The sequence below is a fragment of the Rhinolophus hipposideros genome, assembly GCF_964194185.1.
Source record: "Rhinolophus hipposideros genome assembly, chromosome: 17".
NCBI classification, from domain to species: Eukaryota; Metazoa; Chordata; class Mammalia; order Chiroptera; family Rhinolophidae; genus Rhinolophus; species Rhinolophus hipposideros.
The window spans coordinates 50,035,710-50,055,708 of NC_138063.1; the positions used below are offsets into that span (position 1 = coordinate 50,035,710).

The window sequence follows — 19,999 nt, forward strand, 5'->3', positions numbered from 1 at the left end:
ATGAGAAATGAGATTTATTTTCGTTGTGGGCCATCAACCTAACATTCATGTCCCCAGCTGGTTATCACACAGCAGTTTTTGCTGAAGGGACTCAGCCTGAGAGTGGAAGTCAGAGTGTCTGTAAAATATACCACTACAGATGGGACAGTGAAATAAATCTTTTGATAATAATATCAACGAAAGAGATTATTATTATTAATGAAAGGTAGAGATAATCATACATTTGGGTTTAAAAAGTGTTCTATATTATTTATGAATTACAATTGTTGGTATGGGATTGAATATGATTTGGAATTTTGATATTATGAAGTATAGACCAAGTTTTAAAAAAAAATTAAGCAGCAGCAATCTTTTGGATTGTCTATTGTCTGTAGGTCCAAGCAAAGACATTTTCACTCCATTAACACCAGCTTTGGGACATTCCATTTTCTTCTTCATGCAGGGAACCTTTGAATATATCAACATTATAGAGTTCTTGTGAAAATTAAATGAAGTAATGTTTTTGAAAAACACTTCAAACCATACCTCTCACATTGTAAATACTATGTAAGTGTTTTTTTTTTTTCTTGTATGGCTCTCTTTAGACCATGTCAGTAGGTAGTTTGCATTGCTTCTTCTCAGAGGACCAGATCTGTTCATCTAACTTTCCTTTGTGTATCTATATTATTCCAATCTGATATCATTAAAATTAATTTAACATGAAAAATAAATTATGGATTTAACAATTTTCTCTATCAAGAAAATCATAAATAGAATTTCTGTAAATTCTGATATCTCTACAGCATTTTTAAATTTTCATTTCATCTGGCTACCTTTACTTATGCATTTGCAAGTTTTTAGGAACTGATATTATAAATAGATAATGAACTCTATCCAAGCTTCAATTCTGGACAACTCTTTTTCTTTTTTTAATTTATTTTTTCAATTATAATTAAGATTCAGTGTTATTTTATAGTAGTTTCAGGTGTACAGCATAGTGGTTAGACATTTATATAATTTAGGAAGTGATCACCCCAATTAATCTGATACCCACCTGGTACTATACATGGTTATTACAATATTATTGACTACATTCCCTATGCTTGTATAACAACTCTATAAAAAGATTAGGTTTCCCCATTGACCCCTGAATCATTAGCTAATTACAGTTATTATCAGATCTACTGAAAAAAAATTAACCATAAAACAAAAGGAAACTGATCTGTATCTAATAACTACTCTAAAAGTAAAATTTACAAAATGGTATACCAATGAAAACTCAGCGAGACATGTCACTTGCTTTTCTCTATGAAGTCTAATGATGTTTTTTCATCCTTGAAGAATCTCATTCTTCTTCCACTTTCTTCAGAGAAAGATATTTGTGATTCAAATGCCCTTTTAATAATTATGTTAGAATTGAATCTCCAGAGTCTACAAATTATCTTTATAATCAGAATAGTTTTGTCCAAGAGTTTGATCCTGGCTCAGAGAAGGCAGTTAAATAATAATTTGAAAATATTTATTATTACTAATTCATAAAAAAGTTCATCCCTTTATTTTATTTTCTTGCTGTAATGACAATATTATTTTGAGAAAAAAAAAAAGCTACAGTGTAAAACCTCACAATGCAAAGTTTACCTTCAGACCCAAAAGTAGCTTTATTTTAAATTATCCTATCATAAATTGATATATAATTTCCGTGACTAAACAATGTTGTGCCCTAAATTAATTGGAAACTACTGAATCTATCAATAATTAATAATGAAGATAATTATGGCCTAACACACAAGATAGTGTGTGGTGTCATGCATAGCCTTTTAGATAGGCGGAATCACTCTTTCCTCCTTTGGCATATTCTAAGGAGGAAAGTATTCTAATATTTAAATAATTACTCCTGGTCACATAAATTGTGGACCTAACTTTTTTAATGAGCCCCAGGGTGTAGCAAAAGAACATCCTCTTCAGAATTAAACCTAGTTTCAAATCCCAGCTCTCTCAACCACTAGCCACATGACCGTTTTAAATTTCTTAATGTCTCTGAGCCTAGGGTTCCTTCCTCATCTTCCTAAAACAAAGGTGATACCATTTTATCCTATGGAGTTGCTAGGATTACATTTACTAAATGCTCACCAGGTTTCAAGCACTGTGCTAAGCAGTGGGGACAAGAGCTTGTTACGGCAGTGGGTAAGCCATTCCAGGGATTTAGGGAAGGAAAAAAATGTAAGGAAAATCAGTCCAGCTGCAGCATTTCAGGATGGATTAGAGTGCCATGTATGGAAGCCCTCCCAACTTTCCTTTCCATTCGGCCCAGTTAAAGTATAGCTTAACCCTTAACCTTGGGCAGGAGGGGGAGTGGTCTTATAAATGCCAAATGCTAATTTTCATTAGAAACAGGATTTAGAGAAATCAAAACTATGTGGTCCTTTTTAGAAGAAAAAAATAATACTAATCAAGTGATTGGTGATATTAACCATTTAAAGTATTGTTAAAGTGAATACTAGAACACAAGAAATTGAAAAATCTAGTTTAGCAATGACTGATAATTTATTGGAAATCACTAATTGGATGAATATTTTTAAATTCTGATTTTCATAAACAGTAAATATGTTGCATTATCAGTCCCTCTTGCTCAGAAGAACCATCTGGATCTTTCTCTTTTTGCTCCTCTGTACCTTCCTTTTACTGCATCACCTAACCCCTTTGCCCTTAGTCTGTGCTAATCACTTTTGTAGTCATTATCGTATGTATTTAGGTGTGTATGCAATGCCTATTGAATGGATATGGCAGTGCTTTTGTTTACTGAAAGTCAGAGTGCAAGTGCTTCTCTCAGCTTCTAAAGGAATGCCATCAGTACACTCGGTGTACGATTGTGGCTAATTCTTGACTGTGGCCAGGGAAGAACCAAGTTTTTGATCATACTATTTCTTACTTCTGCCATGCCCAAAGGAACCCATGTTTGTCGCTGAAAATATAAATGTCTGAGATTGGAACGAGAGATTTCATGAACACCCTTGAGTGTCATTTACAGCAGAGGCAATACATTATACACGACTGCCTCCCTGGAGGTCAAGGACATGGTGCTGTGCATTCCCCCATCGTACGGACCAGCAGCCCAGAAGCCATCCGTCAGGGTAACAGAGGTGGACTTACAAGTTGATTTCATTTTCCATTGACAACAGAGAAAGTTACATGCTGTTTCTTTCTCCCCACTTTTCTGGGCCATCTGTAAATGTTAACAGGGGAATCATTTCAAAATAGTCTCAATTATAAACCCAGAGCACCAAAAGGTTGCAAATACCTTGAAATGAACAGCATATTGCCTCAAAGCTTTCATAAATCTCAAAGCTTGTATGCCGTTTGCTCTCAGGAACTACTGGGTCTAACTAACCACAATTATTGATTCCAGAGAGTTTAAGGGATAAATTTCCAAAGGTGTTTCAAGCTAAGACTAATAGCCTTTGAATTTTGCCAAAGACTAACTGATTTGACTATAGCTAACTCACTTTCAGTTGATTCAGGTGTTAAGATCACAAATATACACACAAGACAACATTACAAGTTCTAAAAGACAGATAAAGTCACTTATGGGGCAGACAGATAGTGAAAGCAAATCCAGTATGTTGCTTAGAGGTACAGCCTCTCAGCACCAAGGAACAGCTCAGAGGATCTGACCACTCTCCTCATATTACAGTACTTCTTGATGCTCCTGAGGCGGGAGAGAGGGCACAGCCATATAATGAACTCTGTTTTATATCATTCTCTTGAACAAAACATTTTATCAGCCAGCACTTGCAAATTACACAGTGTAATGGTTTATGATGAGAAAACTGAAGCACATAAAAATGCTGATTCACAAATTATTATTTGTGAATTATTATTCAAAAATTATTTTAAGAATATTGTAAATGTTATATATTATATATTACATTTTCTATTATACATTTTACATTTTTTATTGTATAGAAAATGTAATGCATAAACGTATTATTATATTATACTTGTAATGGTTACCTGTATTTAGTTTTCATCTACTTAATTAAATTAACATCAATTATTGAACATTATCAATAGTAAAATGATTAGAAAGGAATGTTAGCTTTTTTCCATATTACCAGATCCCTTTTAAACTGTCCTCTATGTCCCAGTTCTTCACTTCTCTAGTTTTACCTAAAAGTGTTTTCCTGTCCAGCATCAGTGTATTTTCTGCTCAATAAGAAGTGGTAAGAGGTCTCTGCAGTTATGAGTATGTCACTAAAATTCTGAAGTTTATAACATTGAAAAGTGTTATAGGAAATTTTAGAGTTAAAATTTGGGTATTATTCATTCATTCACAAAATAGCTATTGAATAATTTTCTGTTCAAGTCACTGTACTAGGTTGGTGATCAATGCTGCTTAGAAAAGTCCGGAGTAATCTAAGAGCATATGACAGAGGGTGAAATCCCAGTAAGGGAATCAGGATGTTTTATTTAAGCTGAAACCCAAAGGAGAATTAGGAAGTGGCCAGTCAGGAGCTGTAAGAAAGGTGTTGGCCAGAGGGTAAGGGGGTGGGGGGTGGGTGATGAGGGTAAAGGGGATCAAATATATGGTGATGGAAGGAGAACTGACTCTGGGTGGTGAACACACAATGGGATTTATAGACGATGTAATACAGAATTGTACACCTGAAATCTATGTAAATTTACTAACAATTGTCACCCCAATAAAATTAATTAAAAAAAAAAAAAAAAAAAAAAAAAAAAAAAAAGAAAGGTGTTGGTCCAAAAAGGAGAGGAGCAACGTATACAAACGCTTGGGATAAGAGCAACTAAAGAGAAGTGAACAGTAGTCATCCTAGTAAATACAATTAAAAACACACACACACAGTAAATGAGGTATGGCCAGCGCTCAGGAGTATTAATTAGATTTAAGCATGTAATGCTGGGAAATGAGCATTTTCCTTGGTTAATCATTATGTAAAGTGTATAATAGGAAATGCAAAATGATCACAAAATGATTTTTATAATTTAGTCTCTGAAATTTAGTACCTCAAAACAAATTAAGTGTGCAATAAATGTTTATTGAATTGAACCCCTTCTCTTTCTTAGCAGAAGTAATTATCACTGAAACATTCATAGATAAGAATCTGAAGGTCTAAATCTGCCTTTTAACTAGTCAGACATATCAGGAACAAGAAGGGTTTTAAATCTATGTTTTCATCCCTAATTAAAAGTTAAATACATTGCCCCTTCCATATAATACATATACATGAAAGAATACTCAGTCTTTACCCTTGAATCAATCTGTTATGTTTTGTTAAAAGAGAACAGAAATTCAGAAAGACTACTTCAAATAAGCCATTGCTACAAATTCAAATTACGTTAGGAAGATGACTAAAATCTTCTCCACTTGTACTGATTCCTTTGAAAACTCACCCTGCTTCTCACCTCTCAAGCTCACTAACACTCGCCTTTTCTCCTTTACTTTACATCACCCGCACCGCTGCCTTAGTTCCTACTTGTGCCTTTTCAGCTCCCCAATCTGTACTCCACACACTGTGGCTGCAGGGATCTTTCTCTCTCCTACTTAGAAACCCATCAGTGTTTTCCCACTGCTCCCAAGTGAATCCAGACTTTATCTATAATGTCTGGTGTCCATCATCTAGCCACTTCCTGGGTCAGCCTGCCCTTCAAGCCATCCTCCAGCTGAAGTCATATACACTCACTACAGAGAATATGCCGGGTTGCATTTGATGCTTCCTTAGCATGGAATCTTCTCTCTTGTTTCTTCCTCTACCCCAACACACACTTTACTTAGTTACTTACTTACTTACTTACACACACACACACACACACACACACACACACACACACACACACAATCACTCCAGCTCTCTCTCACTCATTGACTCATTCTCTGAGTTGTAGCCCAGATGTCTACTTCCTGGGACACCTTTCTCTGGCCTTGCTGCTCCCCAAGCATACCACAGACCCAGATTCATCACGCTGTGTGGTGATTGCATGTCCTGCTAAACTGCTAGCTCCTTCAGGGCCAAGGCTGCCCTGTGTGATGTAACCTGTATTTCCATCCCTGGCTCTATGCTAGGCACAGCCCTCAATTCATGTTTTATTTTGTTTGTAAATAAGTGATTAGACCGCAGAAGGATTTTTATGGGGCAAAGATATGATTGGATTTTCGTCTTAGGTCACCCCCTGGGGCAGGATATGCAGGAAGTAAATGGGCCTGTGCGGCTTCCTGATGGTACTGACTTGTTATCCCAGGTGAGGACTCCAGGGCCCACATCAACCCAGGAGGCTGGCAGGTAGCTGTGTGGTACTCTCTCTGAGTTCTCTCCAAATAATTGAAGTTTTACTTAGAATAAATGAAACCTGATCTTTTTGCTATAAATAACCATAGGACTTAATCTTTTAGGAAGATGGTATTGCAAATAAAGGAACATGTGGCATGGATCAGAGCCTTGGGTGGCATCTAGGCTGTGTTGTTTGTTCTTGTGTTATCTTTGGCCATCCTAGGGACTCTTGAGTCTTTCTTCATTTCTAAAATTGGAGTTCAGTACACATCCTACATATTGATGAGACAAATAAAGAATTAACGGGAGTGAGCTTGTGAGCTGGCAGGATGGGACAGGCAAAGAGTTAACAGGAGCGAGCTAGTGGGTTAACAAGAACGGGCTTAAAACATTAACCTCTGGGCTCTGACTCCCATGGTCAGCACTGCACCTGCAAGCTGACAAGCGCCTTACATGCATCATAGGTGAGAATAGAACAGTTCCCAATCGCAAGGGCAGCCCCCTGCAAACTAACAACCACCCATCATAGATGAGAACAGAACGATTCCTAATTGCAGCAGCAACCCCCTGCAAGCTGATATCCATCAGAGACAGGAACAGAACATTTCCCGGGAGAAGACAATTGTAACGGCAGCCCCCTGCAAGCTGACAAGCACCCTACATCCTACATGGAAAAATGTAAAACCACATCACACCTTCTTATTGGTGCAGTTGTCTCCATCAGACTGCCCTGGCAAACTTCTGCCAGTCTCTCTCTCTTACCCCTCTGTCTCCGCAGCTTTCCCTCTCAAGACTGCCTGGCAAACTTCTGCCAGTTCCACACAGAACTCTGTCTCTCTCTTTGATTTTCCATAAATCTTTTCTTATTCTTGTAGAGTCTCGTAAATCCGTTTACATTCTGTGAAAAAACAGGGGTTAATGCTATGCCAAGACACATATCTCACAGTGTTTTCATGAAGATTAATATAACTGAAAGTTCTTCGTAAACTGAAGTGCTCAAAAAGGGCCAAACTATAATATCAGTATTTGCTTAGCAAAACACACTGACTAGATTGCTCTTCAGTCTTTATTTCCTTTATTCCTTGTTTTCGTACTGTGCTTTAATTTTCTGTTACTGTCCTTTAATTTTTATGCCGATACATTGTGATTATCACTTAAATAGGACCTGTGTTCTAACAGTAACCCATATTTTGACAATAACGTTGTGGAAGTTGTAAGAAATGTGTGTTTTGTATTAATATTGTATATTCATTCTGTAAAATCATTGAAGTTTTAGAAGATCTTTTGTTCCATCAAACATCGTGGACACAAGAAGACATTGTTAATTGGAATCGTTACTAATAATAGCTCTGTTTTAGAGGTTAAAACCATAAAAATGCAACTAACCACAGTGCGGAGTTCGGTGATCCCAGGTTTAAATCCTGCCCTTACTTGTTCAGTAACCTTTGGCAAGTTGTGTAAACTTTCTGAGTCTCATTCTCCTCATCAATTAGATGTATATAATACTAATATGTACCTCAAAGAGTGGCGGGGAGAATTAATGACATGTAAGCAAAGCTCTCAGGACAGCATCAAACACAGATGTTATCTGCTCCATATAGGAAAGCTTTTCTCATTTATTATCATTGATGCTATTCTGTCCTGTAATGATGGCGATAACATGTAGATAACATCATGTTCCCTGCTGTCTGTCTTGGGAAATTTTCTAGGTCCTAGTATGATATTTCTGAACCTCAGTTTTAATCTTCTGAGCAGGAATAATGACTATAATAAAAAAATAATAATAACTGTGTTTCTTGGATTGGGTAGTTACGAAGTGCCAGGCCCAACCATGGTCCTTTATGAAACGGTGTGTAACCGTCCAGAGCAGACTTCCTAGTCAGATGCCAGCATCCCCATGCACAAATGAAGGAACTGAGGTCTGGGGAGGTTAACAGGCATGCCTGCTCTGACCCCACAGCCCTGCTCTGGGAAACACTGTGTGTCCTGGGAGGCCACATAATCCATCAGGAATTTGCCCCCTCCTGGGAGCCATCCCCACTCACATTCATCAGCCCACAGACTTCTTCCCTGCAGAGTCTCTTTGGAACTGAGGTGGTTACACCTTCTTTTGTAGACAAAGGCTATTCCGTAAATTAATATCCTTTATTTATTGTCTCTCCTACCTAGTGTTAAAAAATAAATAAATAAATAAATAAACATGTTACACCTCTGTTTTTAGATTATGGTCATTGGAATCTTTGGGGTTTATCCCTACTACTTTATTCTTAGAAGTCAGATGCATGTTTTTTTGTTGTTGTTTTCTTCATTATTTTCAGTACTATTTTTAAGCTAAGACCTTTTTGTGAGGGGAGTATTTTAGTAGTCCGGCCCCATTACAATCTTCTCAACGTTTAGAGACAAAATTTTGAGTACTTGAAGAACTTGGATTAAACAAATTTGTTTTAGTGTATTGGATTGTTTTAATCAAGTCAATTGGTCTATTTTTGTTGTTGTTGATATGTATGTTGTTTTATGTTTAACCATTTTTAATAGTATCCAGAGAGAAAAAAAAAGAAAATAACAGCTCTTTTGAAATACTTATTAGTAGCTTTTTAATTATCCCCTCTTATTTATTAAAAAAAATGCAAGCTGTAGGAACATCTTAAATCTTTCAGGCAAAATGTTCTTTTGTCATAGCTCTTGAACCTTTTGAAAAGATTCTATCTGTGGCTAAAATTGTTTAAGGAAAGGAGTTTAAAACATCTGACTTCCAACCTAAAATTATTCCTTTTTTCATTGGGGCACACACAATCACAAAGACCAAAATGTCATTCAGTGGTGAAACTTCAGTTTTATGTTACTGTATTGGCTTTTTTTTCTTATTGTAGCTGAATTGCTCCAGTATGTGTTAACAATAGGTGCTGAATCCCTTATTACCATCATGACCACCTGATTATAGATTAATTTTATTGCATTAACAAATAATACTCTGGATTCCTTTACTGCCAGGAAAAAAAGATCATTTTTATTAATGTTGCTTCTAGGATGACAATGTCAGTCATCTCTTTGAAAATTCATTTTGGAAACTAAGTTTGTTCTTCAAGAAACCTTGAAAAGAAGCTTTAAAAATGGCAGGGGAAGATAATAATAATGAGTAGATGTATTTGAGCTGTTATACAGTGAAACTTAATTTAACTTTCCCATAAACTCCATTTCAGCCTTGCTTCTGTGCATGAAAATATGCTGCATAGCTTTCCTTTCCCGATTTTTATTTTTCTTCAACATCATCTCCTCTGCAGGCTGATATGTATTTGATCAGAGCTCTGGTCTTATTAGCAGGGCCTCCAGGGCAGGTTTGAAGCAAGCGCAGGTCCCCTTACTCAGGGGGACATGGGTCGGTCAGGCCTGCTGTGGTGAAGCAGAGAGGCTGCCTGTGGACAGGAGAGGCTAGGCATGGCTCTCGGAGCCAGATTCTACACCACTACCTCCCCCAAAACCACCGAAACACACTTGCAGTATTTTCATTTGACCGTAATGATTAAAATAGATATCAACGCTATACTAAAATTGAGAAATTACAGATCTTTGTAACTCAAAGAGTGATTACAGAAGGTAGAAATAATAGTTCCAGATTTGTCTGACATGGCTTTGGAGAGAGGTAGAGAGGAACAGAGACCAAGACTCTGCATGCTTGCTGTCTTCTTCCCCTACCAACCCCCAAAGAGCAGAATTGACTTCGTTCTTGTTCCTGTCCTCAGGCGTCAGAGGCAGCTGTGGGAACCAAGACAACTAACCCTGCTTGTCAACCCTGCTTGTGTGGCTGTGCCAGGAGCAGGGCAGTATGGAAATTTTGAGGAAAACCCTGCTACCCTGGGGTTCCTTTTAGGGTGACTTGGGAACATTTAGGGCATGCCTGCCAGGATTGGATAGGTAATCTGAGTCAAGGCTCGGCCCATTAGAACATTTAGTCTTCTCTACTATTGATAAAGGGTCCTCATGGATTCTTTCTTAGAAGCTCAGCTGGTTTAGTGAGTCTGACGGAAAAACTTTTGGGAACTTTGATGGGGTTTTGGTTGCACACGTGTGATTGGAGTAAATGGAGGCTGCACTGGGAATCTAAAGACATCTTCAGTTTGGGGAGAAAGTTGGTGGCTGCAGGCAGCGCTGAAGCAGCCTTCAGGATCTATTGGCTGTAGGAATGTTTGCAGTGAAGTAGATGCTACAAGAGATTTTGATGTAGACATTAACACTCCTCCCCTGAGCCTGTTTCTCCTTGGACAATCAGTACAAATCCTTGTCACAGTACTTCTTTGTTTGTGTGATCTGTTTATAATGCCTTTAGGCTGGGCTTCTCAAGGACAAGGACAGTCTATGCCTAATTGCTCTTTTTTTCTTCCCCTGTGCTTGGCACAGGGCTTGATATGTGATAAGCATTGCAGAAAGGAAGGATGGAAGAAACATACATGAAATATTTTCTTCTCATTTGTTGATGTCATAACTTGCCTGATCTTATACCAAGAGGGATAAAATATGAGAGCTTGAAAGGACCTTAGGGGTTTGTCGATGATTTGGTGGCAAAGCTAGAACCAATCGCCTATGGTATGTACCTCCCAGTTCAGTGTTCTCTCAGCAGCACCCCTTTGGTGCACCTGCCTCTTTGATGGTGGCATTTGCATTCCAGCTTACTTGGCTTGCAGAATCACTACTTTTAGGGACTGCAAGATTCTGAATCGAATATAATACAAGCATATAATAATTAAGATATTTAATGTGCTTTTGATGTATTCAATTTCTCTTTGTATTCAAATTATTAGAGCCATTTAAGAGAAAATGCTTTAATAATAGTAGCTGGCCTTGAATTATAATTTTTATAGTTATGTTTGTTATGAAATTGTGATGATTAAATTATGATAAACACATGAAATAAAATATTCAAAGAAAAATGTCTTCATTTGTTGAAGTGGGGAAAACTCAATCTTAAAGATGTTGTATCTAAGATTAATTTACTTGAAATGTGGTGCCTGTTGTGAAGATTAATAACAGGTGGCCTTTTACAGAGTTTCTCAGTCTGAGTCTAATGTTGTAGTTGTTCTTTTATTATCCCAAACCTCCGTAAATAAAGGATTTTTTTCTTCTTGCCCTTTGTTCACTATATGGAATTGTAATTGAGTTCATATTTCTCACCCCACCTTTCAGCTGTAATTAATATTTTATTATGTCAGATTTTATCACTAACTAGCCTAGCCACAGGATATTGGCCTGCATGCTCAGACATGCTTGCACATGCACACACACACACACACACACACATACACATACACACACACACACATAAAAGTAGTAACTTACGGATGCTAGGCAAGCTCTTTATGATGAATTATGGCTGAGATAACATATAATATATTTGTGCTGTCCTGCAAATGTTCCATAGCGATTTATGGCCAATCTTTTCTAGAACAGAGCACAACAAAGAGAAAGTAAAGTTGCTAAAATAGAATATTCAGTCTTACAGATCTATTTATGCTGTGCAGTGTGTTACTCAGTGTCCATTGTCTGTGTAAAACTAGTTACCAGTTCTCATTTATGATTTAATGAACAGGACTTTGTCAGGTCAGCTACTCTCAGCACCAATGGTACATGGAGGACTCTAAGGCATCCTCGTCATGAAGACAAATACACTGAATGTGTTGAACTGACCTTTTTTCCCCCCTAATTTTAAACTGGTGGCAATACTTTTAAACCTCAGTTCAATTGTACCAGGCTTTTTTGTATTATTAGGGTATCATTTCAGTAAATGCTGATAGGTTTAGGAAAAGGGTATGACTGAACAAAGAACAGGAAAGAAATAAATTCTGTGTTGTTTCATGGCAATCAACCTTAATTACACATGTATTTTACATGCTTTGCATATAATTTATATTTCCATTTCTCCTTGTTCTCCAAAAATTAATCTTCAGAAATATATTAATACTAATCTCTATTTGTATACATATAAAATAGATTATTTTTACCAAAAATTGCAAATCAAGCTAAAAGTCACTATTAGGTACCATGAAATGAACAATACTCTCAGTCTATGAAATGATCAGAAGTGCCAACTTTAAAGGATTAGCAAAAGCAACAATGAAATGGGTCATTACTTTTCTCCCTCTCTCCTCTCCCTGTTTTGTTATCCAGTTGGATAACCCTCCAATAATTTATGCTGATAAGAGATTGAAAAGTAGATAACAAAAATGGACATATACCTAAGGGTTTAATCTTGAAAAAATTAGAACAAAAAATTTTAAGTCAATTTCAAATCTGCAGCAGGCTTTCCCTCAAAGTCTTCAAAGTTAGAAAAGACCGAAAACATTTTATCACATTTGAACTTTCACGTTTAACAAAGTAAATGAAAGATGTTCAGATGTTTTTTTTCTAGCTTATACTTCATGTGATATTCTACATAAATGCAGCGTTCTTATTCTCCTTGTAAAAGCCTTAGAGTTTTGTTGTAGAAAAGCGTAGCATAAATTAAACTTTAAATTAAATTTCATTCCATAAGGAGGGTATGATATAGTGATATCACATTTTTGGCAGATTCATCTTCATTATGGATTGTGCCTTCATATTGCAAATGCCGTAGGAAGATTTTATGTTACTTTAAATTCCAGAGTAGTGGTGGAACAAGGCTAGGAATGGTGTCACTTTAATAAACAAAAGGACAATGAGTAATACTTTAAAAGGATAATAGAATTTTAATTCAACTCACTACGATAGAAACTTCTGCTTGGTTTTCCATTCTTGAGGATTTTTTAACAATCTTTTTAGAAAACAAAACATTCAAACTGAGATTTTCAAAGCTACTTTTGAGACTACAATTGTGATTGAAAAGATTTTATGAAATTCATTAGTGAAATGATGTTATTTGTACAAATGACAGACTTACCAGTCATCAAGTTTTGACAAGGAACCATTGACCTACGTGCCAAAAACATATTCATTGCTATCAGGGAGACAGCAATGTGTGGCAGTTGGTCAGCAGATAGGATTTAGCTATTTTTCATTAGCACTTGGACTTTGATAAAGGGGAATAGAAAAGAGCTGCTTGACCTTTCAGTGCTTAAATTATTAAAGAGCAAATAGATTTGAGGTCTAGATGCTTGCAAATCTAATTTGTCTTGTGGAGCAAGGATGAAAAGACATGTTGAGTTTGAAAGTGCTCTGGTCAACTTAGTTCTTTAATAAATCTGAAGATGAGTAGATGGTAGCCATTTAAAAGTAGTATGTCTATATAATATAACCTACCAGCTAAAATGGAGGCCCCATTACATGATCATTTAGTTCTCTAATTTTCATCTAATCCTCATAAAATTGATGCTTCGAAAAATTATTTTTTTCATCCATATTCACTTAGATGGTATTTAAAATGCAAAATAAAGTTTTCTTTCATTAGGCAATGTCAAATATTGTGTTCTAGTTAAATTAGGGTAGTGCCTGGCACATAGTAGGTGCTCAAAAAATATTTGTTGAGTTAATAAGTAAACACACACAACACAACGTACATATTAGCAAAGTTGGGGAAAAGAGGGATGGAAAGTGAGAGATGGAAATGAGAGAAGAGGGTAGAGAAAGCAGATATAGCTTCTGATTCTATCAAGGTTCATTATTTAATTGTAGGTTACCCAGGATAAACTTAACAATCATACCAGCATCCTTTTATCACAAAACCTTTTTATGGTAATTTTCTCCTCTGTTAGCTCTTGGTGTTCAGAAAATGAATACAAAATACACTTAGTATTAAATTTTAGTAAACAAAGCATACTTAATGAATACCAGTGTATTTCCTCCCTACTGCTATATGTAACATAGAGAAAACAGAAATTACTTAAGGATTATATTATGCTTTCAAAAATATGTATTTCACAGTCACCTCATTATAAGTATCTTGAGATACAGAAATGACTGCATCGTAGACCCCCTTCTCCCAAACTTAGATTTTTTAAGATATTGATAAAAGAACACAAATAACTATAAATCTTCACAGAAGACATGTTTTTGTGAGTTGGAGCAGAGCAAGAATACATCAAAATGGGGGAACAGAATGTAATCCCCTGAGAGAAAGTTCATGAAAGGATCTCAGTCTTTTTATGACGTAGGATCATCTTCTGAGAATGACAAAAGATCTCAGTGTGTTGGTGAGAACAGCATTTAAATAACAAGCTCAGGTCCAAGCCAGGGGAAGGAATAGAGGAAAAGATGTTTGTGGTAGGAGAATTCAAGATCTTGGCACTTGGAAAGTCCCAAAGTGGCTTTGCTAGTCTTTTATCTAGCAAAGTTAGAATAAGGAGGGAGCTCTCTCGGGGTGAGAAGTGAGTGATCACTGTCCTCAGTGCCATTGTTCAGGAGGTTTTGGGGAGGGATCAAGACTTGGAGAGGATCCCAGCTAGGTCCTGTTGTCACTACAGAATCCAGGACAGTGTTCTTTCTGGGAAGCATTAATGACAAGGAAGCAGATGGGAGAAGGAATTGAGGCCAGAGTTATAATCACCATCAATAGCTCCCTTGATGTGAAAAATGAGAATCTGTATATAATACTCAAACTAAATTGATTGCGGGAAGTAGATGGGGACTGGCCTATGTGTTGGGTGTGTTTGCATGAGCAATGAAGATGCCCATGCTGCAGATGTTTCACATGAGTCCCGTAACCAAGAATTTTTAACAGGTGATGCTGGTGCTGTCCAGTCTGATGGTCAAGAGACCACATCTGCTACTTAATTAGCTTTGTGCCCCAGACAGAATGGGCACATTACCTCTGAATCTCAGTTTTCTCATCAGTAACGTGGGGAAATAAAACCTGCATGTGCAAGGCACCTGACCTAGCACTGCCTGTGTGAAATAAATCCTGCAATGTTTTCCCATTTATTTCCTGCTAGACTGTCTACTGAGCAATCATTCAGATGTTCTACAACAGTTGATTGTTGTTTAGACAGAATTAAAAGATGAGTGGTAGCTGCATTGAGTTACTGTAATAGATAATGTGCTAAGTGGTTGTACTCTCAGAAATGGGTGATTTCACTGAGTGCAACGGCAGAGTTCACATGGACAAACCCCCAGGGAGGGTCCTTCCCAGGCTGGTGCAGACGGTAGGATTACAGCCTTGTCCGGTGGAGAAGTGGTGCTTTTCCTTTTTATTTTTTTAACATTTTTTTTATTAGTTTCAGGTGCACAAAACAGTGTGTTAGTTAGACATTATTTATATCCCTCACACAGTGACAAACCCCCTCCCCCATCCACTATCCCTCTGACATCACACACAGCCAATACATTTCCATTGTCTCTATTCCTAATGTTGTACTCTGCTTCTTGTAAATATATATATGTATATATATATATATATATATATATATATATATATATATATATATATATATATATTTATATATACAGTGCAGTGATCAGGCATCTACATCATCCCTGAGGTGGTCTCCCTTTTCTGATGCGACAAGAAAAAGACACACCTCCTTGCCAGAAGGACTCTCAGTCTAATGTGAATTCAGTTTTGAAAGCTTTTGTCAAGGTTTTGTTTTTCTCAGTATTACAAACTTTTTTTTCAACTAAGCTGCACGAATGTTCATCATTCTAGTAAATGTATATATCTTCATAAAAAAACAAATAAATAAATAAAAAAGTTCATCCCTTCAAGGCTTCTTCCATTCTCCTCAGGTTACTTCAAAATTCAAAGACATTGGCAGGGTGGGGAGGAAAAAGTGGGAAATCTACTCTGTGGAGACATCTGTCCTTACAGATGTCATCGAAGGATGATCATTTCCATCTTATCTTTCTTTTGTAATTCAAACAGCCCTGCTCATGATTTACTCTTAGAAACTGCTTGTAACTCCAAGGTTTTGGCTTTTGAAATTCCAGCCCCTTTCTTGTGCTTTTCTTATGTCATCTCTTTCCCCTGACTGAATATGGTGAAGGGCAAAGGAATCTAAGAAAATATCGAAGAAGTTAAATCTTAGTATGAGTCATTACACTTTGTGTTTTGTGACTTGTTGAAACTTCACGTGTTCATACAGATGTCACTGAAGAAAATAATACATTGCCTTTTAAAAAGTAAACTTAGTCAATACAATTTCATTTATTAGGTAAACTGAGTTAATTGTCTACAAATTCATCTTTAGTTACATGTGAGAAAAACATTATTTTAGTGTCCTGTTTACATACATAGCAGATTGTTATGTAAAATTTTTATAATTATGGTGAATTTTTTCCCCCTCAATAAATTGTATTATTTGGGGTGAGAGAGTTTTGTGAAAGATCAAACACTTTAACTCTCTTTCATTGAGCAAGTGTTGTATGAGTGTCCATTATGTACTAAGCACTTATTATAGACTATCCAGTGTATGATTTATTTTGGATATCCTGTGCGTCCATGCAATTGAAGGTAAGGGAATCAGCTCAGTTATCAGTAAGTATCACTGATAATACTCTTTTTTTCCTAGTGTTTACCAAATAGTTGTTGAGGAAGAACGTCCTCGAAGAACTAAAAAGACAACAGAAATCTTAAAGTGTTATCCAGTGCCAATTCACTTCCAGAATGCTTCCATCTTGAACTCTCAGTACTACTTTGCTGCAGAATTCCCAGCAAACAGCCTGCAAGCTGCTCAGCCTTTTACTATTGGTGATAACAAGACATACAATGGATACTGGAACACTCCCCTCCTACCCCATAAAAGTTACAGAATTTATTTCCAAGCTGCTAGTAGAGCCAATGGGGTAAGTTTTATAGATGGCTGTTTACATAGGCTGTTTACTGTTATTAATGTGGACATAGATTAAATAAGATGGTAGTGAGAAATAGTCATGCTTTTGTGTCTGTTTACTTTAAACAAATGTCAGGTTGTTTTTCGCTTTTGAAAATTATTTTCACCTAGAGAAATACTGGAAAGAAATGAATATATTCATATTTGTTTTAGTAGAAAGAATATATTGTCAACATGATGGTTTTTATTTTCAGATTTTACTTGTTACCAAAAGTTGGCTAGTAATTCTGCTTAGCTTACGATTTTACAGGAAAATAGTATAGCTACAATACATACATTCAGCTCATTTAAAATTGTGTGAGAGTCACAACATCTGTCTTTTCAGCATATTCGGTCCCATTGCTTTGGTTCCACATGAGCTTATGCTTCTACGGCTGTGTCTAAACTAGGCAACTTTTTCCCCCCTAAGAGAAAACAGCTTTAGAAATATGAGCTGGAAACAGAATAAAAACTATGGAGGCATTTCTGATTTTTTTTTTTTTTTTTTTTTTTTTTTTGCCATTCCAGTTCAAACCAACCCAGCTCTATGACAATAAAGCCTCCTTTGAAAGAAGGACAGGTTTTCCAAGTATGACAGTGGTTTCCCTCGTTCACAGCATGGGTCTGCATGTCATCACCAGACTTCACTTGACTTTTGCCTGTGAAAGGGGGAAATCTGGGACACAGAGTTCTTCTCTAGTAGTGTTTGCACAGGGAGAAGGAGGCCAGGACCACCAGGCAGGGACATTTTGTATGTAGCTTCTCACTCATCATTTGCTCCAGAAATGCCCGCCACCACTGGCACTCGAGCCAGAAGGTTTATCTGAGCGTGGTTCATGGAGTAACTATGGTGTGATTAATGCCATATTTGGAACGATGAGATCTTTCCTTTTCTGCATTTAAATAGAATTGCAGATGTTTTTGTTTTTGTTTTAAATAAAACATGAATAGTGATTTTTTTCCCCTCTCTCTATTTGACACAGGAAACCAAAATAGACTGTGTCCGGGTGGCCACAAAAGGTAGGTTGAAATTGTAGGATGCTCTTCTAATTTATGCCCCTTAAGATTTTAGAGAGTATTTCAAAACTTCTTTGAAATAGTAACTGAACTGTGTGCGTGTGTGTGCATGCATGTATGTGTTAGGATCTAATGGTAGTTAACACTGACCGGCTGTTTTACGTGGAGATACTTTTTAAAATAAAAAGTCATATTGCTGTGTTCCAAGCAGTTTTTAGTGGTTATCTTTTTAAAAATTCTTTTTAAAATAAATTTTTATATGATCTCAGTACATGTTTTTTAAACCATAGTACCATATGTGGAAGTACTGTATCTAGTGAATCTTCGTATGCAAAGTAGTGAAATATTGCCCACAATTTTTAAGGGATTATCTAGTTATAATGGCTCTATAGAGTCTACATGGGCTTTTATTTTACTGATGACGTGTGCCTCTTTGAACCCAGTAACCAGGAAATGTTATTGTGGAACTTCTGTTTCCAGGGCCTGGTTCAAATCTGGAGAAAATATGATCAAGGATGAGATGTCGAAATGTCTAGGGCGAAGCACAGTTAGCTCACCACACAGTGCTTCCTAAAAAAAGAAAGTTTAATTGTGTGTCTGCCCGAGCTGTCATGTCATTTTGTCAACCTTTCAGTGGGGTATTAACTATCACATGTTGAAGTGTATGAGAATATGCTTTGAGAAATGTAAAAATGCTGCATTAAAATGAGGCATTATAAATTAACAGTTGTCGTTAAATACATTCTTTCAGACCATTAGAGTAACCATGTGTACAATGAGGAAGTTTGTGTGATTTAATTTAGACATGATGGCAAGAAGGTATCATTGGGTCTGTGGCACTAGATTTAATCAGGTGCTGGTCACTTGATGAGTTCTGTGGATAAATATATCTTATTGTTTAACTTTCAGGCAACGTAGTCTGAATATAGTATCATAGGTGTCCATCTGCAATTTCATAATTCTCATTGAGTTCTTATTTATGAAGATATATGACCTTTTCATTCAGTTAGCTTGACAAACATTTATTGCTTTCATGTTATATGCCACACATCATGTGAGGTGCTTACCTCATTTGTGTTTTGTTTGACTTCACAGGCTCATAGTTCTATTTCTAAGAATCTATTTATATTGATTTTAACACTCAATTCTTTACATTGTATTACCTGATTAAGTGTCTTTATTTATAAAAATATAAATCAATAATTTATATTTTTTCATTAATAATAAATGAAGTTAAAGACATTGATGTGTTTTGTAAACTGTAATACACTATTAACTTTTAATTATTACAGTATTACGAGGCCCTTGAATGAAGCATTGATGTTCTTAGACCCCCAGGTCATTGCCTATGCTCAAATTGCTTTATTGAATTCTGCTTACCCTTGAGGTCTCAAAAAGTAAATCCAGTTCTACAGTGCCTAATTTATAATGCCTCGTTTACCATCACAGCTGAAAATCACTTTCATACACATGTTCTTATTTATTTCTTTCACATTACTGTGAGAAAGGAGATAGGTATTGCTATTTTTATTTTGAAGATGAAGAAAATGCAGGTCTGGGAGACAAATTGGCTTCCCAAGGTCACTCAGCTAATAATCTATGGGTCAAGGCTCGATCCCAATCAGTTGGATTCCTACTTCCAGTGTTTCACTATATCCCAGGGCTTTTCACCTGGCTGAACCTCTGGCCAGTTACAGTAGAGCATTGGATAAGTGTCTGTCCTCCTCTTTATAAGAATTGAATCACTGCCCAGTTTACTCTGAAAACAACGAAATATCTGTCATCATGTTCATTTACATAGCTAAATATTATATAAATAACACACTAGTAAATAAGGAAATCTGATGTTTGGTGTTTTCACAATAGATTGAATTACATGGTGATTTGAATCATTTTCTTCCATCAGCTAGATTTAATCAATATTGTAATTTGTTTTTCAATTCACCAAAG

At 36.4% G+C, this 19,999-nt stretch overlaps 1 protein-coding gene across 8 annotated transcripts in view; it reads left to right on the top strand.

Annotated features, from left to right (window-relative positions):
• Positions 1–19,999, top strand: part of PTPRM (protein tyrosine phosphatase receptor type M) — an 824,073-nt gene that overhangs the window by 487,546 nt on the left and 316,528 nt on the right. For all 8 annotated transcript variants that reach the window (XM_081079020.1, XM_081079013.1, XM_081079015.1 and 5 more), the window contains exons 12-13: positions 16,733–17,006; positions 18,016–18,052. In XM_081079020.1, the coding sequence (XP_080935146.1) occupies positions 16,733–17,006; positions 18,016–18,052 (311 nt within the window). The remainder of the gene's footprint in view (positions 1–16,732; positions 17,007–18,015; positions 18,053–19,999) is intronic.